Here is a 27,500-nt window from a genome sequence, read left to right as displayed (position 1 = left end):
TCTTCCTAAAGCCAGGGCAGCCTGACAGCTGGGACCTCTCCCTCCCGACAGCTTTTGAACTCGAGGCACGAGTTAATCTCAGCGCGTCTGGATTTGGGATGTGCATCGCTCAGTTTGCCCCTCCCTCTCCGTGTGTCAATCACCTCTGCTTCACCTAGGCTGACGTGAGAAACGCAATCCAAGGGAACAAACATACTGCTCAAGCTGCCATATGCCCAGAAACTTATGTCAATTATTCCTTATTTATTTATTTATTTGTGTGTGTATGATTTTTTCAGTTGACCAGCAGGATATAAAGGCTATAAATGACATTTTAGAAGTCCTCGGGAATAACAAACCCTCCTAAACCTGGCTGGGGGTCGGCAGCAGCGGCAGGGCTTGCTCTGCAGCGTTTGAGAGACCAGAGATCAACGTTAGGCACGTTCCCAGCTGTTTATAAATACGCTCAGTACCCAGCGTACATACGCAAATAAAAAACAAAAAAAACCCTGCGGTTTGCGCCCCACGCGTTCCGCTGTGATTTACCGCGCAGCGCCACTCGAATCCCCGGCCAAAACGCATCACGTTCTCCGTAAAGAAAAACCCCCACAATCACGAGGCGATGTGTGGAGAGGGCGCCTCGGTGAACTGATGCATATTTCACAACAAACCGCCTTCGCAAAGTCAGAAGGAGGAGGGGGGAGGTGGGGAGGGGGGTGAAAGGGGGGGAGGGGGGTAGGGAGAGGGGGGGGTGAGAGAAGGGGGGGGGGGGGTGGGGGACTGCAACCTCACGCCTGGAAATAAGCGCCATTAATTTCACTTTGATGCGGCGCGGCGCGTTCCCGCCGCTTATCCGCCCGCCGCGGACCCGGAGAGTAACGAGCCACTTAAGAGCGCGGGGGGGAAGCGACGGGCCGAGTTCGTCCGGCAGCAGCGCGCTCCGCGGGTTTTATGGGTAACGTTTACTGCATTACTGCTGTAAGAACCCGGTAATCACGTTTCTGTCTGAGGGGGACTCCGGGCCTCAGAGCCACCCCCCAGAACTCCTATCCAATTTCTCTTCCCAGCAGGGATAATACACCCCCCCCCCCTCCCCAAAACGGCAATCTGCTGTCTCCTTCGGCACTGGCATTTGGCTCTGGGAAAGGTCACCCCGGACCAGAGCATCCAAAGTCATCCTCAAAGAAAAATTTTAAAAAAGATGAAAAAATGAGATGCGTTGTTCTATTCTTGGGGGTGCCGTGCCATAGTTTAATTCTGGAAAGTAACTTTCTTTGACAGTGTAATTGCGGAGGTTCAGAGTGTCTCGGCAAAATGCGCATGTTGGTGTCCCTGAAGTGAGTCCTTTTTTTTCCACCGTGAGAGAGAGAGCATTTATAGGTTCGCTTCTGGCAGCAGGGGAATGGGCACCCATTGTGGCAAGCCTTAAATTACTTTCTCCTGTTCGTAATGCGACTTCTTGTTTCAAAATAATGGCTTTCCCAAGACCAGGCTTGATTGGGCCCGGCTGGATGACACGCCCAGGCCATTGTCCAAAGTCTACATCAAGGCAGGTCTGGAGAGGAATAGCCCAGGGCTGGGCTCTGTGGGCTGATGATCTGTATTTTGTGTGGATGATATAAAAACCTCCATGTCGTGGCTTACAATACCATTTACTCTCATCTACGAAGTTTAAGCTATTTCTCAAAAAACTAAAAAAAAAACTAAAATAAAAAGCTCGGTAACTTCTGAAGTGAAACTGAAGGACACATCAGGAATTCATTTACAATATGACTGTGTGCTGCAGATCTACAGAGGGCCTCAAATGATGCTTTTTGAACGGTCCTTACCCACCCCAAAGTGCTTCTCGTGCTTCGGAACAATTGAAAAAGAAAAAACAAACGAAAACCTGCCATTTCCTGCTCTTGTGCCCAATCGTGTGTTTTTTCTATCCTTGGAAACAGAGTGTAGACACAAGGGCGTTGTTTGCACACACCGCCATTGAGCACCTGTTGCAGACAAAAACCTTTCAGAATGTTCATATGGATGCGTCACCCTAATTCCGACCAGGCTGCACCAGTTTTATCCCCAGTACTTTTTAAAAGTCATATTAATGTTTTTTTTTCTGTTAAATTTTTTTTTTCTGAAAATTACTGCTTTAAGGCCACAGGAGAATAAGTGCCAAGATCACAAAGAAAAATTCCTCTCCTCCAAGTGTGTGAATTGGTGCTCTGTCAGCCTTCTGAGCTGAGAGAGCCAGACAGTTTATTATTCCCTGAGTAGTGGTGGCATGCAAGGAATTATGAGCTAATTTTGAGATGAAGAAAGCTGTGTTCATGCAAAATATTATTTTATTACAATATGTCATTCTCCACATTTGGAATCAAAATTTTGTCGACTCATGAGTGACATGTGATGTTCAGGGAGTGGGGAGGAGGGGTGGGGGTGAGGGGCAGGTCAGAGCTTGGGGGGGGGGGGGGGTCGGTGTATAAGTGACGCGGGGGGGGGGGTTTGTGGCATGCAAAGTAAGTTGCACAGCTCTGCAGTCTTTAATTCACTCTGCTGGGAGTACACTTTTGGTCAACAAAATGCACTCTTCGACCCCCCCCCCCCCCCAAATGAAAAATCTATAAAGCTGCTGCTCCTTGATCTTTCTTTTTTTTTTTTACTTTATTGAAGAGTTCGCGACATTCGCAACGATGACCGTGTAGCCTCAGCCCCATACCCTCCCCAAGCTCTGCTCATGCTCCGGGCCGTTACACACGAGGCCATTCCGGGGGGTGGATCGCGCGCGTTTACATGGACCGGCTGTCACCTCGGTGTGAAGCTCGAGCCCCATCGCTGGTGGCGTCCCCCTGACAGACGGCCGTCATGGCGCTTTCCCCCCCTATTACACTTCATGGAAGCAGAACACCACAAAATAACAAAAAAAAACATCAAGGTTTATGGATAAATACATTCCAGAATAATTGTCGACCGTTTATACAAAAAAAGAAAAAAAAACATTTTAAAGTAAAAACGATGATTAAAGTCACGCACCAAAAAACTACCGCGTAATAATGTGTCTCTCATAATGCGTGCAAGGACAATACTCATTAAAGCTTCAGTGGCTGGGAGTCAGGATTGTGAGGGAGCTGGAGGAGGAGAATGATTGGCTGTGTGGGTGGGACTGAGGTGATGATAGTGGTGGGGGGTTGGGGGGGGAGTGGGAGGAGGAGGTCCAAAGCGGAGCAGGGGGAGGCAGCGGGTGGGGTTGGCTGGAGGGGGAGGGGAGGGGTGGAGGAGGTCCAAAGCGAAGCAGGGGGAGGCAGGGAGTGAGGTTGGCTGGAGGGGTCACACAGCTGGAGACGGAGGACAGAGCACTGTGTTAATTCGGAAGCGCTCCCGGTGAGCCTGGCGAGGTGGCAGCTCGTCAGGATGGGGCCCTGCCTGTGATCCTGAATAACTAGGCAGGAGGGAGCTGACTGGCACTGACCCCGCGCCTGACTGATGTGGGTAATTACAGGGCCTGATGTCAGAGAGGCCTGCTGTTTATTGAGACGGTTTCTGCCGGGCCAGCCGTGAGTGTGTGGCTGTAGATGGTTCTCTGGTTGTGATTCCACCCACCCCCCACACACTCAATGTGTGTGTGTGTGTGTGAGTGTGTGCGTGCATGTGTGTGAGTGTGTGTGTGAGTGTGTGTGTGTGCGTCTAAACATGCGCATCTGCGTGGGTGTGTATGCGTGTGTGTGTGTGTGCATGCGTGTGTGTGTGTGTGTGTGTGTGTGTGTGTGTGTGTGTGAGTGTGTGCGTGCATGTGTGTGTGTGTGAGTGTGTGAGTATGTATATACGTGTGTACCTGTGTGTGTGTGTGTGTGTGTGTGTGTGTGTGTGCGTGCATGCAAACATACGCGTCTGCGTGGGTGTGTTTGTGTATGTGTGTGTGTGTACATGTGTGCACGTGCAAACGTGCGTGCGTGTGTGTGTGTGTGTATTCAGCTTCTCTTGCCGTTTTCCTGTGTGTGTGGACTGGGCTTGCAGGAGAAGGCGGGCTGTTGCAGTGAAGACTCCGCCGCAGCCTCTCTCTCTCTCTCTGATGGCACTTATCTGTCCGCTCTGAATGTGCGTAGAAGCCTCTGGCCTGCTGTGCAGAAGCCATTCCTCCGCCGTCCCATAATCCTCCCGCTCTTTCAGCTTTTCTCCCTCCTCTGCTCCCCCTTTCCAACTCTATCCATCACCGCACGGCGCGGTAATTCCGCTCTAACGGGTGGGCCCGCAGCCCGGCTCACTCTCCTGTCTTTCCTGCTTCTGCTGATGAGCTCTTCCATGAGCTGCTGGAATGGCAGGAATGAAACTATATTTTGGTGTCTTTTTTTCAAAAGAATTTCTATGAAAAAAAAAAAACGGTTGCATTAGACGGTCTGAAAAACCATAATTGCTGCTGATAAAACTGAATGATATTTACAACCCTTTGAATTCTATCTTGAGTGAAATTAGCAAATACACTGACGTCCAAAAGTCTTTTGACACATTGGAGTGTACAAACTGAGTAGAATGTAGATTGTTCAAACTTTACGTGTGCAAATCTACAAATTCAGGATTCTAAACACACACACACACACACACGTACATGTACAATACAAGCCCACACCTATGAAGAAGTCAATACACATACACACAAGCAGACAGATATAGTATATATTTATAAGCACACAGATATACAGTGAGCACCATAATGTTTGGGACAAATACACATTTTTATACATTTGGGTTTTGCCGTATAGAAATGACATTTTATACGCTATTTTTTATGCATAGTCCCCCCATTTCAGGGCAATGTTTGGGACAAATAGCTTTACAAGCATTTCTTATCAGTCAGGTGTGTTTAATTGCTTCCTTAGTGTATGCATAAGAGAGCTTGCAGTATCCAGTCTTGATTTTAGGCTTTTGATTGGCTTTGGAGTCTGTTACTTGTGTTTTCAACTTGAGGACCAGAGTTGGATACTGTGAATACCAATGGATACCAATGAAAGTCAAGGAAGCCATTATGAAGCTGAGAAATAAGAAAAACAACTGTCAGAGACATAGGCCATATGTCTTTGTCCCAGACATTATGGAGCTCACTGTATATTCTCTCGCTTGTGCTCTCTCTCTCTGTCTCTCTGTCTCTCTCTCTCTCTCACACACACACACACACACACACTTTCTCTCTCTCTCTCACACACACACACATTCTCACTCACACTCTATCTCTCTCGCTCTCTCACACACACACACTCTCTTTCACACACACGCACACACACACACATTCTCACTCACACTCTATCTCTCTCTCTCTCTCTTTCACACACACACACACAGTCACACACACATTCTCTTTCTCTCTGTCTCACACACACACACACACACACTCTTTCTCTCTCTCTCTCTCTCACACACACACACACACACTCTTTCTCTCTCTCTCTCTCTCACACACACATACACACACACACATTCTCTTTCTCTCTCTCTCACACACACACATCTTTTCTCTCTCTCTCTCTCACACACACACACTCTCTCTCTCTCTCTCTCTCTCTCTCTCACACACACACACACACACACACACACAGTCTCTCCTCTCTCTCTCTCACACACACAACCACACGCTCTCTCTCTCTCCACACACAACCACACACCACGCACCACACACACTCTCTCTCTCTCTCTCTCTCTCTCTCTCACACACACACATTTGTGGGGCCTTTTTCTTTTTATTCTCTTTCGTAAAATGCTGAACGGGCAAACTCTGCCATGCACAAAAGTTGGCGTCGCCCTTTGCCTTATCAATGCAGAACATATGAATTTGCCGTTTTATTATTGCTGCTGTGGTATTGTGCGGAGAGGTCTGCTGTCAGAACATTCTTTTCATGAACTGAACTCTGCTTTCATATTTTAAAAAATGTTTTTCTTTTTACATTTTTTCCCCATCCAGCTGTCACATCGCTGTAAAATGGTAAATCTTGGAAAAGTCTGTTTCCAATTTTCGAACAGCCATCTCCTCTCTGTCCTGGAGGACATATTGCTATAAACGACCATCAGGCTTTTCATCCATTATTGGTGACTCTCCGATGTTATCTTCCGCATGATTATTGATGTCAGAAAGCCTGCAGCTTGTCATCGCTTCGTTTTTGCAGTGTTTGGCCTGTAAGGGCAGAAATGACAGGAGAAAGGGGGTCTGAGAATAAATTCAAAACACTGATCGTTTTGTGTATCTCTCCACCGGGCACGGACCTTATATTCACAAAGGTTGACTTCTTGCTGTTTGTTTTTGCTGGAAAACATCAGCCAAAATCCAGTAAATTTAGATTTTGTGTCACTTATGGGGGGGCAACTTACACGTCCTACATGATTTTGTAATATGTGACAATGTATCTTGATTTTTTTTTTCCTTCTTCTTCTACTGGAGCAATTCAGGCTCAGTGCTTTGCCCCTCAATTGCAGAAAGCTAACGCCCCACCTGGGATTCCAAACCATAATCCAGGAGACCTCGGCAGCACGGCACAGCACAGCGCAGCGCGGGCCTCCAAAGATCAATGTAATAATGGGATACTAATCTCAGCCACTGAACTTCAGGCGTGTGATATCCATTCATCGTTCCAACGGCCTCCTCTCTTGTCAGTTTCAATTACTGCGGATGTGTCTGCAGCTGCCTTCGCGCCTCCCGTGCACTTTAGCTGGGAAATCTCAAAAGGCTACAGCAGTGGGGGCATTTTTCCTTGGTAATTTAACAAAACTAGCCCCGTGCACACGAGGGAGGGGGGGGGGGGACTGTGCACGGAGTTCTAAGGACTTCTGTTTACTGCGTATTTAGTCAGAGATGACACAGAGTGGGGCTTAAAACTCCGCGATGGAGACTGATGTGCTCACACAGCTGCAAGTTTCACCCACGTTACCCGGAGTTTTCTCCAAAACGAATCATTTTTAAAAAAACCTTTGTTTGTCCTGGCGTGGTGTTCTTCGCGAGTCCGCTGCAGGCTCTCTCTCTCAGGTATTAAGATATGGCAGTGATTATGTCCCCCTGGTGCAGGGATCGATGGGCCTGTGGCTGGTGCTCATCGTTAAACCCTCGGGCCCCGTGCGCCGGTGTGCGTGTAGCGGTATCGATGCGGCTCAGTCCATAAAGCACAATCAATCTGGCTGCCTCGGCGAGCGGCGATCCGATCGATGGGGGAGAAGTGGACAGGAAATGGTCGTCATGCAGACGGCGCGGGCCTTGCATATTGATGGCCTCTCGGTTTTACAAGTGCAGTGAAGAATGACCTTTCACACCACTGCCTTTGTCCCCCCCAACACACGCACGCTCACACACACAGGCGCACCACTCTCACCACACACACGCATACACACACACACACACACACACATACACACACACACACACACACACACACACACACACATACACAAGCAGACACACATACGTATAAATAATCCTCCTCCTCCCCTGTGTCCTTGCCGTGAGAGGAAGAAAGTATAGAGCACAGTCGGGTATGCTTTCAGGTAATTGCCACTTTTAGGGGAATTCAGACTATGCGCAGCCAGGCAATGCTCTCCAAGCTACCCCCAAAGGTGGTGTATTAACACAGAGCAAAATCAAATTGATCTATTCATATATTTGAGCCAAACCACAACTCTAGTGGCTCTGTTGTTTATGTCAGGATAACATCTGATGTCGAGTAAGTAAGTACATAACATTTTTTTTCCCTCTGAAACCTATTTTAATAACCTCGCCAAATCAGTCCAAATCGCAGGGGCTGTGTGCAGCCTGGGATATCAGATTGTTCAGGCTTGTTTAGCGTCGGGGTTCAAGTCGAGAGATTTTGTCCAACGCGTTGCGTCTTGTTCCGCCGTGAGTCCCCTCGCGTTCCCTGAATGAAGTCCGGCCGGTTGTGGGCGGGCTAATCACAGAAAGACGGAAATAACGTCCCGATCTATCATCTGTGCTCTGAGTGGCGCGTAGTGCGACTGTGAGCCCTCTGTACCTCAGCCTGCCGACGTGCGGCCGCATTTATGACCGTCTGCCCGGGGGTCAGGCCTTCGGGCCCTCTGGGCTCTTATCCACCGCTCCTCCAGGGGCCGTCCCGGGGTGGGAGAGGGGAACACTGCGCACCTTCATCCCTCCCGGTTCTGCCGTATGACGGGGTTTGTGAAACCGCAGTGCCGTCTGACTTTTTGTTTTTTCGAAGCGATTATGCAGTTATGCGGTTTGTTTGGACAGGGCGGGGGCGGGGGGGGGAGAACGATGGAGCTTTACTTTCGTGTCTTTCTCCGTTGATGGATCTGTGCAAAAAAAAAGAAACTGCAATATAAGATGAGGATCTGATAGTGTTCGAACAGGAGCTTTGGGGGGAAAATATATACTGCAGATACGTTATCAGATTTAAGACTGAAATTATAAAGCTTTCTCAGTGGCTGAGCTTCAGTTTCTCTCCGTGCATTAGCATCAATAAAGACTGTTGGGTAGATGAAAGTCTTAGATTGATACGAACACACTCTCACTCCCTGTGTGTAGCAGCGACACAAGTTTCATGAACAAATTAGAAGACTCACTGTAGAAAGTAGCATACGCATTTCTGCTACGTTCCATTCTACCACTGCTTTACACCAGGCTGGCCAGTTAAGGTTTGGCTCCCTCTCTATGGCCGGGTTGCTCCTGAGATTTCTTTCCATCGGGGAGTTTTTTTTTTTTTCTCACCACCATTTGACATTTTTCTCTGCACTGGGCATTTAAAAAAAATTGTTTTTTTACCTCGTGTGCTTGCAATTTGGGGGTTCAGGCCTCGGTGTTTGCTCTGTTTGCCCTGTCTCTTGCCCTTTTTTTTCTTTTTGCTTCTCTGTAAAATGTCTTTGTGACAGTTCTCTGTAAAAAGCACTATACAAATAGAATGGAATTGAGTTGAAATTGAAAATATAGTGATGATGTGGCTTGTCATGCAGCTGTGGAGCTATGGCGAGCATGTGAAGCTCTGGGATAAAGTTTTTTTTGGGGTGTCACGGTGATTGCGACCCCCCATGGTGCGAGAGGTGCTTTTGTCACATGTCCCATGGGTGTTTAGGCTCTGGTGACACATAAAAGGTCAGCACTGGGACAGTCCCTCTGCCGGATCCAGAGAGGAGAGCTTAGCAGCTCAACTGAGACAATGACAACGGCTGGACCTTTGGCCCCTTGGTCGGAAAAGTTATAAAAGCTGCGTCGATAGAGCAACAGTTGTTGATTTAACACAGTGCCGCAGTCCCACAGCACCACAGTCCAACCCCCACTATTCCCTATTAAGCAAAGAACTTTGTCAATCTGGTTTGTGGCCTCTCCCTGAACGGAAGCTTCCAGAAACGTGAGGGTAAGACCTGCGAACGTTAGTCATGCGCTGGCTCCTGGCTCCTGGCCCCTGGCCCCACGCCCGGACCGGGGACTTAACTAATTTTCCCTCCGATCGGTCATCCGCAAGTTCGGGAGCTACTGAACACCCATCCTGCTACAGCTCACTCACTCCAATCAGGGCCGGGTGGAGTTCTGCACCCAGCGCTTTTACGCCCCGCGCTCAGGACCTGCTGTTAATGTGGTGGGCAGTGGTGAGGAGCCCTCACTGGCTCTCCCCCGCTGGCATCCTTCATTAGCCTTCTAGGGGGTGATGCACACTTCTTATTTAAGCCTGAGCCACCCGCTCCGTCCCGCCTCATAATATAAAGACTGAGGGGCTATAAGAGATCAGCAGGATAATAACTTGTGTATTGAGGGGGGGGGAATCAGCCATGTCTGCCTTTGCTGGTGTTCATATGCAGCTTGCGGACGTCGGACGACGCGGTCTAATTGAAGTTGGCGGTATTTCAGCTTGCGTGATGCAAGAATTTAATGTTTTTTTTCTTTGAAGCGGCAGGCCAACCTAGTGGAGTGGTAGGGGCTTTTGCAAAGGGCTTGAGTCATCTAATTGCACATATTCCCCCTGGAATCTCGCCGTGCCCGTTCTGTAATGTCCTTGTTGTTTAGGCTTGGACTTTTTCCAGAGGACTCGTGTCACTATTACGGAGAAATTCGCCGCGCGACATCGGAAGGTTTCTCAGCCCGAGCGACACTTCCTTTGGTCCCTGTGAAGTCTGTGCGGTTTCCGCAGCCGGATTGATGTTGGAGATGCAAACATGCCCTCCGCAGTTCGAACTTTATGTTTACTCGTCAGCCGTCTGGAGCGGTATAAGAAGGAGGTGTTGTAGATGCAGCCTTCGAACAGAAGTGCTTTGTTTGCGTGCTAACAAACCTTTTGAGCTTGGAATTGCTGTCTGTTCCCTCGCTATGCACAACCAAAATTAAAAAAAATAGAAAAGACTAAACAAAGAAAGAAACACAGATGGACCAAAAATATGGGAGATGTTGATTCATGCATTATTTAACCCAGAAGGTTCTTGGTGACGGAAGAAGACAGTGCTGAGGAAACGCTGCTTTTCTTAGCGTGCCGCTGATGATGGTGTGTGAACAGACTATTTGAGTGATTGATGATGCTTGTGGATGCCAGTGACTCAGAAACGTTCTGTTGTTTTATCACTGGTCAGCCCTCCCTTCACTCTGCTTGCCTCTTTTCTTGGAGAAATATTCTCACTCTCTACCAGCGCCTGGTCCACACCATATTCAGTATGTTTTGTGTGTGCGCATGTTTGGCTGAGTGCATACTTGTATGTACGTGTGCGTGTGTGCGTGCATGCATGCCTGCATATGTGTGCGTGTGTGCGTGCATGCATGCATGCGTGCATATGCGTGCGTGCATGCATGCGTGTATGTATGTATGAGTGTGTGCATGCATGTGTGTGTGCGGGTGTGCATGTGTTTATTTACAGTATGTGTGTGTACATGCGTGCGTGCACCTGTGCGTGTGTAGCATGCGTACGCGTGTGCATATGTGTATACCTTTTTGCGCCTGTGTTTCCCCCACGCCTCCGTGTGACGCACGTGGGCGGGGGTCGTGTCGGTGTTGGGGTGGGGGGACGCGCGTGATTGGCACTCTGTTTGCACTGTGCTGGGGTGCAGCGGTGGGCTGAGCAGCTGCTGGGAAGGCTGCGGCAGCCGAGCGCGCGCGGAGAGGGTACACGGTGTAATTATGTCTCAGCCCCGCAGACGCGCCCGTTCAGATGCGCCTTTCATGGAAAAGGGGGAATCAGCACTTTTTTAATAGCTGTCTAATATTCCAGCGGCGGAGAAAAGCCAGAACCGTTTAACCTCTTCGTTTCGTGCCTAAGCTGTTTTAGAGCCAAGCAGGCGGCGAGCGTGTGTGTGTGTTTGGTACGATGCACATTGGCTGTGTCAGGGGGTAATAGGCGACGGGCTTCCTGCGTCGTTTGCAGGAAATGCTTGGGGGAAAAGTGTGGAACAAGCAAAAGGGCAGCCTCGCGTAGCTAGCGCCCTCGCGTAGCTAGCCCCCCCCCTCCCCCCGGACACCGCCGAGCCGCGCTCCGTCAGCTGGGGGGGGGGTGCAATGCCGAAACCTTCACGGAGACGGAGAAATAAAACACCGGCGCGGAATTCACCGATCGGATCGATCGGTGAAGTCAGGCCGTCGGGTGTCCGTGGAGAATCGCGCCCGTAAATGGGTTTATTAATTTATGCGCAGCGCAAGCTTGTCATTCGCGGCACGCTGTCCTATAATAACGCACGCTGTGGCTTTTTATTACGCCGCCGCATATGCTGGTGTGCTCCGGATAGAGTGGGCAACGGTCAGGTCTGCGATACGCATTCAGGGGAAGCACTGGGGAAATAAATGGAAGTCACGCGCGTCCCATTGCATGCGCACCCCCAATCGCCCCCCCACCCCGCCCCACCCCCCAGGAGCACCTTTGCTCAATTAGCCGTGGTTATGCATAGCGGTCTGGAGTGTCAGTGTTAATGTTCTACAAAACTGTGGCGCCTCAACGTGTTTCTGAATGAGGTGTCATCAGCACTGCTTGGGGGTTGGGGGGTTGGGGGGGCGTGGGATTTCGTTGCCATCTTCATTGTCAGTAGTGTGTTAGAGAAAAAAAAAATCTTAAAAAGTTAATGTCTTTAAATGTCATTATTTAATCATTTATAATATTTTAATATGCTATAAAGTGACTTAAATTGTCATATTTTAAAGGTTGGACTGTGGCTGGAAGTTTCGGGGGGGGGAAGGGGTGGGGGTGGGGACGAAAAGCAGTGAAAAATGGAAATACGGACTTTAGTCCATCTATCCATTATCTATACCCGCTTATCCTGGGCAGGGTTGCGGGAGGTGCTGGAGCATATCCCAGCATGCATTTGGGGAGATCCAAGAACACACCCTGGACAGATCTATCGCAGGGCACACACTCAATTCACTCTGCATTCACTCACTCACTACATAATATAATAAAGATGTATATTTACCATAGATTATTATTTAAGTTTTTATAGTTATGTAATGGAACTGATAATTATTATTTGTTATTTCATATTTATCCTCAGTAGCTAGCTATCCAATAAACAAGGCTCTGAAATAAATTACATACAAGTTATTTTACCTGTGAGCAATTAATCATGCTTTTGTATTTCAATGCTTGATAGGCTACCTAGGATTTATCTAGCTAATGTGATTGTCAGCATTTTATTCACACAATAAAATAACTCAAATTACCTTACTGTTTATACTGAGGGCAGTTGCAACTGCCATCCAAGCATTCTTTTTTAGGTGCTTGTCCCTGCATTTATTTTTAAAAAAGGTTGTACAATACCGGGTTTGATTGTGCCTATAATTATAAGCTATTCCTCCTTTTCTGCTCTGACTAAACTAGGTGGAATAATTATTCAGGCAATGGTAGCATATCAGTTGGAGAAATAGGAAGCCCAAAGCTCTGATTGGCTGTTCACGGGTGATACCCACTAAAAGATAAACCGTGGGCAACATTTTTTTGGCCAACTTTTGTCTCTTGTTGTGCAGTTGCTTGGGTCACTGGCCGTCACTGAGCTTCATAGAGAATTAATGGACTTCTGGCAACTGGTTGACCGAATCGCTCACTGTGTGAACATGGGGCGATTGACCACAATGTTTCCCAAAAAGCGAGAGGCAACTGGCTGTAGTCCAGTCCAGTGCTTTGATAAGTGGAATTGTTTTTAACCAATTGCACAGTAACACAGCACAGCGCCATAGCAGAGCACCAGAGCACAGGACCACAGCACAGTGCCATAGCACAGCACCAGAGCACAGGACCACAGCACAGTGCCATAGCACAGCACCAGAGCACAGGACCACAGCACAGTGCCATAGCACAGCACCAGAGCACAGGACCACAGCACAGTGCCATAGCACAGCACCAGAGCACAGGGCCACAGCACAGTACCACAGAACAGCACATTACCACAGCACAGCACCACAGCATAACACCACAGCACAGTATCACAGCACTGTGCCAGTAGCCTGTAGAGTGAAAAGAATGACTGCCTGACTGCATGAGTTTTGGGGGATGCGTGCTTGTTTACTTTATCCTGGATTGACAGAGGATGTTACAGTGACTTAATTACACAATTAGCCTTTACAAAATTGTTAAATACCGGGGGGAAAGGAGGATATACAACAAACGCTTGAAAATTGAAAACTCTGATATAAAGTAATGTAATGTCATAGCATTATTTGCCACCTTAAAACCTGTAATAGGAATAGTTTTGCGGCTAGATTACGAGCACCCACTATGTCTATGGTGTGTGAGGCTGGCAGCCACACTTATCCATCAAACTGTGAAAGACAAAGGCAGTTGTGTGATGCTGCCCGCCCCACTGAAAACAGGGCAGCGTGTGGCCGATGATGTCAGCGAGGGCCGGGAAAGCTGGGTAATGTCTCACGCTAGCACGTTAGCAAGCTGCTGGCCCACAAAGGGCCTATGCATCGCGAGCTCACCCCAGCTGAGACGCTTGGAAGAGGGTTGTAATATCCACCAATCCAAACGACTCGACTCTTTTTGGCTGGACCGCAACAGTGGGGCCAGCCCTTACAAACGCGAATGCCTGTGACTGAGTGACTGAGTGATGAAGTTACACCATTGGTCGGCCGAGTTATGAAGTTACACCATTGGTCGGCCGGATCACGTGTGTTAGGTCCAGCCATATACAGTACTAGGTTTTAACCTGGCTTTGTTTCATTCTGCTTTTGGCTTGCATTCGTGTTTTTTTGACTGAAGTTTTGAGTTTCATCTTTAATCTGTTCGTCTTGTTTGCTGTACCAAAAATGGCTGCCAAGCCCCTTTCCTTCCCCAGCTGCTGTGCTCCAAGTCTGAAAGATGGTCCAATTTATTTTGTGTGTATATTTGTGTTGTGAGAGTGTGTGTAGGTTCAATCTGACTGCGACTGTTTGAGCTCCATTGGGTTTGGTACTGTTTGCAGCTGTAGCGAGCACATGCAGGGGGGAGCGTGTCTATGTTCCCAGGGTCCTAAGTTCTACTGCACGTGATGAAATGTTGTGAACAATTTTTCATAATTTCTTGGAAAATATTATTATTATTGAGGACTTCTGAGCATAGCTAAGCCATTTGTTTGCTGACCTCATTTTCTGGAGTAAGACAGAAAATCATTGATTTACTGTCTCTGTCTCTATCTACTGAACACAGATAAGATTTCATGTAGAGCTGGGGAACATAGGAATGACCCCCATGCAGGGTAGCTTAGAGCCGAAGTCTTTGCATACGGTGGTGGTGACGGTGGCTGGTGGCTGGTCCAGGGCTTGGTGTACGGTGTACGGTGTACGGTGGCTGGTGGCTGGTCCAGAGCTTGGCGTATGGTGTACGGTGGCTGGTGGCTGGTCCAGGGCTTGGCGTGTGGTGTACGGTGTCTGGTGGCTGGTCCAGGGCTCGGCGTATGGTGTACGGTGGCTGGTGGCTGGTCCAGGGCTTGGCGTATGGTGTACGGTGTATGGTGTACGGTGGCTGGTGGCTGGTCCAGGGCTTGGTGTACGGTGTACGGTGTACGGTGGCTGGTGGCTGGTCTAGAGCTTGGTGTATGGTGTACGGTGGCTGGTGGCTGGTGGCTGGTCCAGGGCTTGGTGTACGGTGTACGGTGTACGGTGGCTGGTCCAGGGCTTGGTGTACGGTGTACGGTGTACGGTGTACGGTGGCTGGTGGCTGGTCCAGGGCTCGGTGTACGGTGTACGGTGTACGGTGGCTGGTCCAGGGCTTGGTGTACGGTGTACGGTGTACGGTGGCTGGTCCAGGGCTTGGTGTACGGTGTACGGTGTACGGTGTACGGTGGCTGGTGGCTGGTGGCTGGTCCAGGGCTCGGCGTATGGTGTACGGTGGCTGGTGGCTGGTCCAGGGCTTGGTGTACGGTGTACGGTGGCTGGTCCAGGGCTTGGTGTACGGTGTACGGTGTACGGTGTACGGTGGCTGGTGGCTGGTCCAGGGCTCGGTGTACGGTGTACGGTGTACGGTGGCTGGTCCAGGGCTTGGTGTACGGTGTACGGTGTACGGTGGCTGGTCCAGGGCTTGGTGTACGGCGTATGGTGTACGGTGGCTGGTGGCTGGCCTAGAGCTTGGTGTACGGTGGCTGGTGGCTGGTCCAGGGCTTGGTGTACGGTGTACGGTGTACGGTGGCTGGTCCAGGACTCGGCGTACGGTGTACGGTGTACGGTGTACGGTGGCTGGTCCAGGGCTTGATGTATGGTGTACGGTGTACGGTGGCTGGTCCAGGACTCGGCGTACGGTGTACGGTGTACGGTGGCCGGTGGCTGGTCCAGGGCTTGGTGTACGGTATACGGTGGCTGGTCCAGGGCTTGGTGTACGGTGTACGGTGTACGGTGTACGGTGTACGGTCCAGGGCTTGGTGTACGGTGTACGGTGGCTGGTGGCTGGTCCAGGGCTTGGTGTACGGTGTACGGTTTCATGTAGAGCTGGGGAACATAGGAATGACCCCCATGCAGGGTAGCTTAGAGCCGAAGTCTTTGCGGTGGCTGGTGGCTGGTGGCTGGTCCAGGGCTTGGTGTACGGTGTACGGTGTACGGTGGCTGGTCCAGGGCTTGGTGTACGGTGTACGGTGTACGGTGTACGGTGGCTGGTGGCTGGTCCAGGGCTCGGTGTACGGTGTACGGTGTACGGTGGCTGGTCCAGGGCTTGGTGTACGGCGTATGGTGTACGGTGGCTGGTGGCTGGCCTAGAGCTTGGTGTACGGTGTACGGTGGCTGGTGGCTGGTCCAGGGCTTGGTGTACGGTGTACGGTGTACGGTGGCTGGTCCAGGACTCGGCGTACGGTGTACGGTGTACGGTGGCTGGTGGCTGGTCCAGGGCTTGGTGTACGGTTTACGGTGTACGGTGGCTGGTCCAGGACTCGGCGTACGGTGTATGGTGTACGGTGGCTGGTGGCTGGTCCAGGGCTTGGTGTACGGTGTACGGTGGCTGGTCCAGGGCTTGGTGTACGGTGTACGGTGGTTGGTGGCTGGTCCAGGGCTTGGTGTACGGTGTACGGTGGCTGGTCCAGGACTCGGCGTACGGTGTCAGGTGCTAGGTGTACGGTGGCTGGTCAGGCTTGGTCAGACTGGTGTATGGTGTACGGGCTGGTGGCCAGGACTCGGGTCGGTGTAGCGTGTACGGTGTACGGTGGCTGGTCAGGGCTTGATGTATGGTGTACGGTGCGGTGGCTGGTCCAGGACTCGGCGTACGGTGTACGGTGTACGGTGTACGGTGGCTGGTCCAGGGCTTGGTGTACGGTGTACGGTGTACGGTGGCTGGTCCAGGGCTTGTCTCTGACGGTCAGCAGTTGTAGTTCAGCATTAATCTCACTCCCTTCCATTTGAGAACAGCTGAAGTGGCAGGAAATCAAATTTCCAGGCCATTAACCCCCGTCATGGTGCGGCGAGCCTGATTTATTACATCGCAGCGCATTTTTGAGTGTGAACATTATCTCAGAATAAATCAATCTGTACTTGGGTGGGGTGGGGGGGTGGGGGGGGCTTCTAAAGGAGGCAAGGGGATCCAGGAGACTGTGGCGTTCAGCGTGCGGTGTCTTATGTATATACGTGTGCGCTCATATGTGTTTCAGGGCAGGGGGCGGGGGGGGGCAGGCGGTTGGGGGGGGGGGCGGTGTGCAAACCCATGGCTACTAGCCTTTGCCAAAAGCGGTCACTAGTGACCTATAACCCACCTCCGTTTCAGGTCTCTGAGGCTATTTGTAATGATTTCAGAAACAACTGCGCCAGTTGGCCTTTTAATCCTCTGTTCAATCATATGAAAAATGTACTGTCCCAGCAAATAGAAGAAGAAAAAAAAACAACAGAATAGGGAAAAGAAAGAGTAAATGGCCTAGCAAACAATAATGAATGGCCTCTTCCTTACAGTATGTGTTCTTTATTACTGATGTGCTGTTTTCTGTTTTCCCATGTGGGAATGACAATGGACGCCATTAGCTTGCACTACACAGCATGCGGCTGGTGGCTGTTGTATTGTCGATTACAATCACAAATGAGATCCGTGCCTCGTTATAACGCTGGGGGAAAAAAAGCATGTGCAACAAAACTATTAATGGCCTGTATTGTCAGGCTAGATTAGCAACCAAACTGTGTGCAATCATGTCATTGTACACACATTTCCTGACACGTTCTCTGCCGTAAATGCTTTATACGTTAAAAAAGGAAAGCGTTTGGTATAATGTCACCGTGTAAAAATACCATGCGCTCCAGCTCTCCATTTACTCTCTCCACTTGCTGCCTTTTGCATGTCTGTTTTTTCAGTGGTATGTGTATCATTTTGTAAACAAATAGCAAAAAATGCATGTGAAGGAATGTATGAGACAGGGGAGTATATATGCGCAGGGGAGTGACATTTTATTTGGTGTCCCAGGTAGTGTAAATTAAATTATGTGAATTCTGTTAGTTTATTAATATTTTTCAGAGTGAAATTGACAACTGTGTGTGTGTACATGTGTGTGTGTGTGTGTGTGTGTGTGTGTGTGTCTGGGTGTGTGTGCGTCAGTGTGTGTGTGTGTGTGTGTGTGTGTGTGCGTCTGTGTGTGTGTGTGTGTGTGTGTGTGTGTCTGTGTCTGTGTGCATGTGTGTAGGGTTTGTGTTTGTTGGGCAGTCCATCATACACAGATCAATAAAAAGCTTAAGGAGGATCATTACTCTGCTGGGACTGAATGCTGGGGATCAGTACTGGGACTTTAGAGACTGGGGTGCGGAGCTCTACAGGAGGTGTGCTCAGTGAAACAGTGCAGGCCGAGCGGCACCAGATCCCCCCCCACCCCCCCCCCTCATTTTCTGGAGCTCCTTTTGTGTATTTTAACTCTTGCTGTTTATCAGCAGGGCTTCGAATGAACAGCCCCACTCTGGGGAAAGACGATTACTGCAGTCCTTCCTCTCATTAATGCCGGTTAGAGTTGACCATCGGCCTGTTTGGGTTCTGGACCATCAGCGTTTATCCTCCCCTCCCCTCCCCTCCCCCCCCCCCCCCCCACCCCCCGCACCCCCCCCTCCCCCTCGCCCCGCGAGAGCATCTCGTCTCTTCCCCCAGGCCTTCACTGCTGGAGTGTGCTTTTCATTTCTCACATGGGCACAACAGCCCTGGTCTTAAAGTGTGGGTGTTTGCTATTCCCCCTCATTGAGACAGATCGCGCCGCTGTTTCGCATTGGCATCCGCCGTGGCACTGTTTACACTGGCTGAGATGGACGTGCGGAGCCTTCCTGGGAGGCGATTGGTCCTTTCCGCGGTTAGAATCCCCTCCTGCACTCTATGGTGGCGTGGCTTGCAGTGAGAGAGCACTATTTCTGGAGTCCAATGAATGCTGGCAGGAGAACCGCTGCTGTACCATCCACACATACGACCGCCCCCCCCCACCACCCCCACCCCCCCATATCACACTCTCTCTCCCACTCACACCACCCTCCGCAAGACAGACAGGAAAGAAATGATTTATAATGAGCCGCGTCTAATGGATTGCCCTGGCGCGAGTGAAATTATGAAAAAAATTTAATTAGCCTTCAGCGACCTCACTGTCAGGCTGAGACCCTCCCCGCAGTGGGGGGGGGTGGGGGTGGGGGGCGGGACGGCCTCGGAGAACGCCACCCCGCCAGCCCCTGACACCGGCAGCCCACGGTGGAGGTAATTAGAATTTAAATGGGCAGCAGTTGTCATGGCAGAACCCTGACTCTCCCGTTTCCCTGGCTGGCGTTCGTGGGAGCAATTGCCACCCTCCCGCCCCCCCCACCCCCCCCCCCGCCGTTCCCCACCCCCCGCTCTCCGCCCCCCTCCCCGCACATCAGCATCCTAATCACCTGTCCCCTGCTGAGTCTGGAGCATCCCACCCCCACTGTGGGGCGTGTGGGTTGACGTCAGCTCACGCTACGCCATGGTGGCGATTGAGGTGGGGGTGGGGGTGGGGGGGGGGCAGATTAGGGGCAGCGCCCCCAGGGCTGCCCCAGAATCCCTCAGCTCTTAAACAGGTTAACACTGAGGGCAGCTCACTGCCGTTGGGTTCGCCAGCATCAGATTTGTATTCCTGCTGAAATCGTCTCCTTTCTCCCACTCCCCCAGTATTATTATTATTATTATTAATGGTGCAGATTATGTGGCGTGACGTTGTTCCTGTGGAACTGCACGGCGGGGAAGCGCTCGAGCTCGCCTCCACCGAGAGAGCGGGAATATTATCGCCATTCCGCCTTCCTTCCCGCTCGGGCTTCTGGACGAAGCGCGGAACCTGTCATTTGAGTGCCGGTGCGGGGGGGGGGAGGTCGGGGTGGGGGGCTGTTTTCCCCCGAACGCCGCGATTCGGAGGCCCAGTCAAAGTGCCTCCCGGTAATGGACAGTTCAGCTCCTGGATGGGCTTTTAGGACGACGGAGCGGGAGGAAAAAAAGGCGGGAACTGCCGCTATGAAAGAGTGGCTCCGTGCTGCTCAAATGCTTGTGCTGAGCCCTGAAAGGCCGTGGAGGAATTCTGAGCAACGGGGAAACGAGGAACGCGGCCGCCGCTTCTCTGCCACGCTCGCCATTGAGATGTTTGACCACTGAAGAGTCAAGATGTCCCCCATAAAACATTTCAATTTTTTTATTAAAAAAAACAAAAAAAAAACAAAAAACTAATGGCCTTGAAACTGAGAGCGAGATGATGAAATGCAGTTGGCAGGGCTGCTTGACGTGCACGCGTTGCCAAATTTCACCCCGTGATTCATATCTGGCCACTTTCATTGTCTGAAACAAAAACTGCCTTTGAAAGGAGAATGAAAAAGCCAGATGTTTTCCAGGGATTTCGCCGCAGGTAGCTGAAGAGAATGCAGGTGCTTTTATTCTTTATTCTGCTCAAACCACTGCAGCAGCCCTTTCTGTCTATGCGAGCGCACACGCTGTCCGTGAATAACCCGGGCTGGAGCTTTCAGATTTGGCTGCTCTTCTCCTCATTAATTCCTGTATGTGTGTGTGTGTGTGTGTGTGTGTGTTACATGTGTATGAGTGTGTGTGCATGTGCCTGTCTGTGCATGTGTGTGTGTGTCTGTGCGCATGTGTGTGCGTGTGCGTGCTTGTGTGAATGCGCGTATGTGTGTGTGTGTGTGCGTATGCACACATGCGAGTGTATGCGTTTGTGCGTGTGCAGGCAGTACAGCGTGTATATTTCTTGCCTGGAATAAATCACTACCTGCTACCCACCACAACAGATCCACAAACATCAAATTTTCATCATTCTTTCTCTGCCTCCCTTCACCCGCCCAACACCCACCCCCCATCCCCCCACCGCCCCCCCGGCTGACATGCTGAAGTGCAGTCACTCATTCTGTTCTTTTCCACAGTCCGGGCTTTTGGGCCTGGCGCAGTTTGAGCTCCAGAGGATTAAAGGAGTGTTTGTGACAAGGACAAAGAGGAGCGTGAATCAAAAACGAGCAGCCCGAGCCTGGAGCACGCCTCTCATTTCATCCTCGCTTCGCCCCCCCCCCCCCCCCTCGCTCGTCCAGGTGGCTGTGTGATGTGTGGAGCTTCTAGTTCCGCAGTCAGTCATTCGATCCACTTCGGCTGCCCTGGGGCCCTGACCCTGTTTTAATCGCTCTGCCTGCCTATGTCCTGCCAGGTGGCTGTCCGCCGCCTGGCACTCCCCCGGCACTCCCCCGTGACCAGCGCTGAGAGAGACCATGGCCGCGTCCGGAGTCGCACGCTACATACTGCATACTATACATGCACACTATCATTCAGAGCGCTTAGTATGTGAGTGAATAGTACGATGGGTTTTCGGACACACTACGTCGTAATAGAACACGTGTCACTTCCTTTTAGCCCTTTGCGCGTCGATCACGGTCACGGACCAGTTGATGGCAAGCGAGCGTAAGCTAGCAGGCTAGCATTACTTTAACGTGACGTAAATAAATATGATCGCGTATCCCTCTCTCATTTAAGGAAGCCGCTAACGTTAGCGACAGATTTAATCTGGCAGCTAGCTAATTAGCTGGCTGATGTGTAAAGAAAACTGATTTGAAAACATAAATATTACCATTGGTTTTAACTGCTTTCTGTGAAGCACAGTGGAAGGAAATACATTTAAATTGTTCAGCTCTTTTGCCGCTTTGACTTAAACTGCCCCATGCCATTATTATTGATGTCTGGTTGCTTGATTCGTGAACTTATGTATTCGTGTACTGTATATTCTGAAACATTCAGATACTTTTGCTATTTTTCCACATAAATTACCCCATAACATAGTAATGACAAAATATATAAAAATCGCTTCTGTAAATTGCCAGCTATTTTGCTTATGAGGAACCATGGTTAAGTTGGTAGCAATATCTATAAGTTAAGTTGGGAAATTATTTTTTTCGTACAGAAAATATGTAGGCTACAGTAATTTAGAGAAAATGGCCATTAAAGCTAATTTTGTGCCTGCTTATTCTTGACACGGCTGGTATATAAACATCTAAATGAACTATTCTAAAGTGATCATGGATATTTTATGAAACTACAGTAGTTGTGGAAGCTAAATATCATGATATCTCAAAATCAACCGATCCAGCCCAAATCTCTCTTTTTACCTGTGGTGCCTCCCCTTACACCTGCCTGCAGACTCATGGTCCTGAAGAGTGGCAGCCCAGTGTTTTGACCTTCTGTCTTGATGCAGCCATTCAGTTGACCATGGTTTCTGACCATAGAGGCCCGGCAGGGCACCTCTTGGCTCGTCTAGCATCGCTAAACTTCCTACTTCCTGTTGCTGCAAATTTTTATTATTATTATTTTTTTTTTGGTTTCCTTTGTGCTCTCTCTCTCTCCGCACTGCCGCGGTATTTGTACGCGGCGCGTTTCCCGTGCCTGCGGGGGCTTTCTGTTGCTCTGCTGTTCTGTCGCCTTGGTTGACATTTCCAAAGGTAACACTGCAGACGGATGAAGCGCCGAGTGAATGTCAGGGTCCATTACGGCTCTGCGCCGCGGCTCCGCGCAAGTCGCCCGGTAACAAGCAGGGGGGCTCCTCTCTCCGCTAAAAGTAAGAGCTCTGCGCTCCTCCGGGGTTTAACCTGGATTTCTGAGGTAAACGGAGGTCGGGTCGCAGCGCCGGGGGCGGGGGCGGGGGCCCCGCCACTCCGCGTATTAGTCTCCGGGAATATGGAGGATTAGCCGCCCGTCCAAAAATTGCTGAGCGAACCTCGTAAACGGGCGGCGTGCGTCCGCGGCTCACTGTTGGGCTTAATGTCACTCTGACCTTTAAGGTTTATTCAGACGGCATTAGGAGAGATTGAAGCAAGCCTGGCTGGCCACACACACACACACACACACACACACACAACAGTCTAAAAGTCTATAAATAGCTGCTGCTGGCTTGAGGAATTGGGTATTGGAGCGTGTAATGAGAAGGCCTAAAAAGAGGTAGCTACTGTACAGGAGGAGACGGCGCGGTGGAGTCATTGGGCGGGTGGATGCTGCGGCCCATAAATAAAGTTCTGAGCGGCCGGTGTGCGCGTGTGTGTGTGTGTGTGTGTGTGTGTGCGCGCGCGCTGTCTGTGTGAGGGGGACGTCCAATCAGGGCTGAGCGAGACAGGTGACAGGTGGAGATTACTGTAAGCTCTCCGGAGAAAGCGCAGAGTTTTACAGGCTCAGGCTGGCTCTGCAGTAAATTAAATGGAATATGTAAAGACATATCTGGGGCCCTGTGGTCATCTGTGCGTGGCACAGGACAATTGTTATGGATTTTCCAACTTGGGAACAGTGAAAATACAAATTAAATGTCATGCAGGAGAATCACTTTTTCCAGTTGGCTTGAGACTGTGAATACAGTGTTTTTTCCAGTTGAGTTGACCGCGCTGTAGAGATATACATATGTATTTCCCTATTAATAGCTGCATTCAAAATCACATACTACGGAACTATGATTTGCAAATTTTCACCTGTGTTTAATTTAATTGATAATTCATCAAAAAATCTAACAAAAGCTGTTATGATACGGGGGACTTGCTTCTTCTTGCTGTACTCAGTGCATTGCTTCCATTCTAAGTTCAGGTGCAGCAATCTTCATATGTAAGTGGATCACGGAGGATAAAATGGAAGCCATGAGTCTCAGCAGCTCACAAAGCGGCAGTGTGGAGTCTATCCCCTAGATCCTCGTTGGGGGGGGGGTGGGGGGGTATTCCGTGTAACAGTACATTTCCCCTGTCCCGGAACACGGATCTCACACGGCGAGGTGTTGGAGACCGTGCGTCCCCCTCCCAGGGGGCCCTGCTGCCAGATTGTTTCCCATTGCCGTGTAATAAAAAGGAACTTCAGAACCTGTGAACACGGGCCCGCTGGGCATCGGGAGTCATAACTGCGCTCCTGCGTTCTCTGGTGTGTGTGTGTGTGTGTGCTGTCTGTTCCCTCCGCGCCATTCAGAGTGTCTGACAAACATGCCAGCTGATCAGAAGCGGCAGAGTGAATATCTGTGTGTGCATGTGTGTGTGCATGTGTGCGTGTGTATGTGTATGTGTGCGTGTGTGTGTGCGTGTGTGTGAGTGTGTATGTGTGCATGTTTGTGTGCATGTGTCCATGCAATTGTATGTATGGGTGCACACAAGCTCTAATGTGTGTAGGCATCATCATTATTATTTATTATTATTATTATTATTATAATATAATAATAATAATAATAATAATAATAATAATAATAACAGCAACAGCAAAAACAACAACAATAATCTATTTTATTTATGAAGCTCAATTCATTGAAGATCTGAAAGTCCTGGGCAGAAAAGCAGTGAGATAGAAACGCCCAAAGGACATGACAGGATACAGCCATACAGCAATTACCCAATTCCAGTTAAAAGCGTCTCAGCAGAGGCCTGTTTTTAGCAGATTCAGAAGAGTCCAGGCAGAATCCACAAAAAGGTTTACAGTGTTGTTGTGTTTATTAAACCGTCACAAATATGAAGGGGAAAAATAATTCCATATGATTCACAAAGCACCTGGAGTTGATGGAAGGCACATACAACTGCAATAACAGCCATCTGGACCGTGCACATTTAAATTGTATTGTCAACATAAGTTTCAGTGCCAAAATGACTCGCATTAATGCAAATGGGGTTCAATGCAGGGCACGTGCGATTCACAATGATGATTACAAATTAGCACCCGCAATTAGAATGGATTTTTTAAGAGTACCTGAAACCTGGTGGTAATTAGTGTAAACTTGACTGTGGCCGTGGCATATGTCATAGCCAAGTCAAATATGCCTTTGACAAAAACATTTTAGTGGTGCAAGAAAGCAGATATTCTGCACAAGATAATCTCTCTTTGGTTTATCAGAATGTGTGTGTGTGTGTGTGTTCGTATGCGTGTGTGTGTGCGCGTGCGTGCGTGTATGCGTGTATGTGTGTGTGTGTGTGTGTGTGTGGTGTGTGTGTATGCGTGTGAGTGTGTGAGTGTATGCATGTGTGTGTGTGTGTGTGTGTGTTCGTATGCGTGTGTGTGTGCGCGTGCGTGCGTGTATGCATGTATGCGTGTGTGTGTGTGGTGTCGTGGTGTGTGCTGTGTTGTGTGTGTGCGTGTAGTGTGTGTGGTGGTGTGTGTGTGTGTGTGTGTGTGTGTGTGCACACTGTGTTTGGGGCCGGTACTAAGAGAGCTGTCCGCTCCAGTTTCAGACTGTCATCTCCACAGGCCCGTCTCCTCTGTCTGACAGCTCTCCTGTCGCTCTCTCCACAGATCTGACTATGACCTGGAGTACGAGTGCTGCCAGGATGACTTCTATGACAGGTACTGTCTTTTGGCTTCAGTTTGAACCCAGGGATGGGGTTTTAAGCTCCCTGTCTGAGAAGGACAATGGAAATGTAAAAAAAAAAAAAAAATGTTGTTCACCTGCCCCTGTCTCCCTGACTGTCTGCTCTTTGATCTTCCATCACATTCAGGGATGTTTTTTTCAGCCCAGGATTAGTTTCACTCTGAAACCTCTGTCCATTACTCTCCTTACTTGAGAAATGGTGCCGTCTTCGTGTTTTATATCTATGATGCCATATGGTAGACAGTAACACGAGCCTGTCAAAGGAGCGCGTTCCATCAGGACTCTGTTCAGTCGCTCATTGACAGTGGCTGACCGTGACATTTATTAAATATTTCCGTCCGAACCAAGCCATGAGCAGGCCTGTCAGGCAACTGCCAGGAAAAATATGGATAAAATTTCTAATGGTTACATCAAGCGACTTTTTCTAAAGGCCGTGCTGCAAATAATAATTTGCTTTAGTCGTTTATTAGTCAATGAAGGCATTGGCTCTTCCTTTGTAGGGTTTACCTTCACAGGGTAGTTAATTACAGTGTGTTACCTACAGTCTGAGGTGTGTTGATGGCTGCCTGGGTGGATCCTGGGGGTTTTGCGCGTGACCGACATATCCTAGGAAAGGGATGGGGAACCTGGCCTAGCAGACTGAGGGGGATTGTGCGGCTGTATCGTTGCCGTGCCGACATCCTAGGAAAGGGATGGGGAACCAGGCCTAGCAGACTGAGGGGGATTGTGCGGCTGTATCGTTGCCGTGGCGACTCCCTAGGAAAGGGATGGGGAAGCTGGCCTAGCAGACTGAGGGGGATTGTGCGGCTTTATCGTTGCCGTGGCGACTCTCTAGGAAAGGGATGGGGAACCTGGCCTAGCAGACTGAGGGGGGTTGTGCGGCTGTAGTCGTTGCATCCGGGTGGCGACAGATTTGCCTAGTGGCCTAGGCAGGAACCTGGATGGGGGATTGTGCGGCTTTATCGTTGCCGTGGCGACATCTCTGAAGGATGGAACAGGCTAGCAGACTGAGGGATATCCCGTGGTCCCTAGCAGACTGAGGATGAATCCCAGAGGGCTCAGAGCCTGTAATTGCTCTCTTGTTTTAAAAAGTTGTCAGCCGGGGCCTGAGTGCCGCTCCTCGCTCTCTGTTCACCTCTAATTGCGTGTATCTCATCAAAAGCCTGTCACCGGCCCCAGATGGCTACCCCGCCGCTACCTTTTTTTTTGGCAAGTGGTGAGGGGGGGGGAGGGTAATTTAGGGCCGGTAATGAAACTGCTGTGTCAGGCCTCTGGATACAATTGCGAGGGAATATTTTGCTGCCTTTCAGGTGGCCGACAAAAGCCATAGAGCAAGAAGGGAGGAGGAAAAAAAAAAATCTGATCTGCTTCAATAGTTCTGCGAGATTCTCTGAAGAGCCGTTTTTTAAATGTGTTTTCCCCACACCAGAGCCGACGAGGCGAGGCAGTTTGCCGGTGATAACGCCGGGGCTGGCCGGGGCCGGAGCTTGAAAGACAGAGTGCGGGCTCTCAGATGAGCTCGCCCAACCAGGAGGCAGCGTGGCAGCTCCAAATCACCCCCACACCCCCTCGCTCTGAGCTGATGGCGACACTGAATAGAGCAATTAGCAGAGCTGTGATTGGCCAAGGTTATTTTGGCGAATTTGGAAGGGAAACGCAGGCGAGAGGCAAGGCCTCTGGATGGGTACAGTGGGAGGAGGAGAGGAGGGGGTGTTTGATGGTTCAAGCAGAGGGGTGGAGGCCTGTCGGGAGTCTGAATTCTAAACGGTTTTTGTTCCATTTTCCGGTGCCGCCGACTCTCTCTCTCTCTCCGTCGCTCGCGGTTACAATGAAGCGGTTTGTATGGAGGTTTCTGAAATGCCATCCAAACCCCCGAGTACCTGTTTGCGCAGATTTACTGAATTAAAAAAAGAAGAAGTTGCTTTTGCGGTCGCTGTGAGAAACGTGCAGAATCATAACAGGGCCTGACAGAAGGGTAGAGGGAGACTTCTCCTCATCGCTACACACGGTGCCTATTAATTCCAGGGGGAAAATATGGTTCCGTGAAAGACTGAAGGTGACCAGCAGTATTCATAAACTCAGGACTCAGCAGATTTTACCTTTTTTTTTTTTTTTGCGGCTGCACTACACAAAGGCACAGCGATACCTTTGATCAGGTACGGTTCCCATGACAGCATCTCTGTGCCTCTCCAACACACACACACACACACACACACCTACACACATCTACACCTTGACATTCATCAATTCCTTCCTTCTCCGGCCTCGATCTTTTCAAGCTCGGCGCGGCGTCCCTGTCAATCACTCGTCAGGAATTAGCATGCCGGTGCGCCGCTACGAAGCTCCGTTTGAGAACACC

General features: G+C 50.0%; 1 protein-coding gene across 1 annotated transcript in view; it reads left to right on the top strand.

The window, feature by feature from the left end:
* The window catches only part of LOC135242364 (RNA-binding Raly-like protein), a 69,169-nt gene that overhangs the window by 23,763 nt on the left and 17,906 nt on the right, over positions 1 to 27,500 (top strand). The window contains exon 3 of the mRNA XM_064313403.1: positions 25,066 to 25,116. Within this exon, the coding sequence (XP_064169473.1) occupies positions 25,066 to 25,116 (51 nt within the window). The remainder of the gene's footprint in view (positions 1 to 25,065; positions 25,117 to 27,500) is intronic.

This window comes from Anguilla rostrata, chromosome 16, assembly GCF_018555375.3.
Source record: "Anguilla rostrata isolate EN2019 chromosome 16, ASM1855537v3, whole genome shotgun sequence".
NCBI lineage: Eukaryota > Metazoa > Chordata > Actinopteri > Anguilliformes > Anguillidae > Anguilla > Anguilla rostrata.
This window is presented reverse-complemented; position numbering and strand designations above follow the sequence as displayed.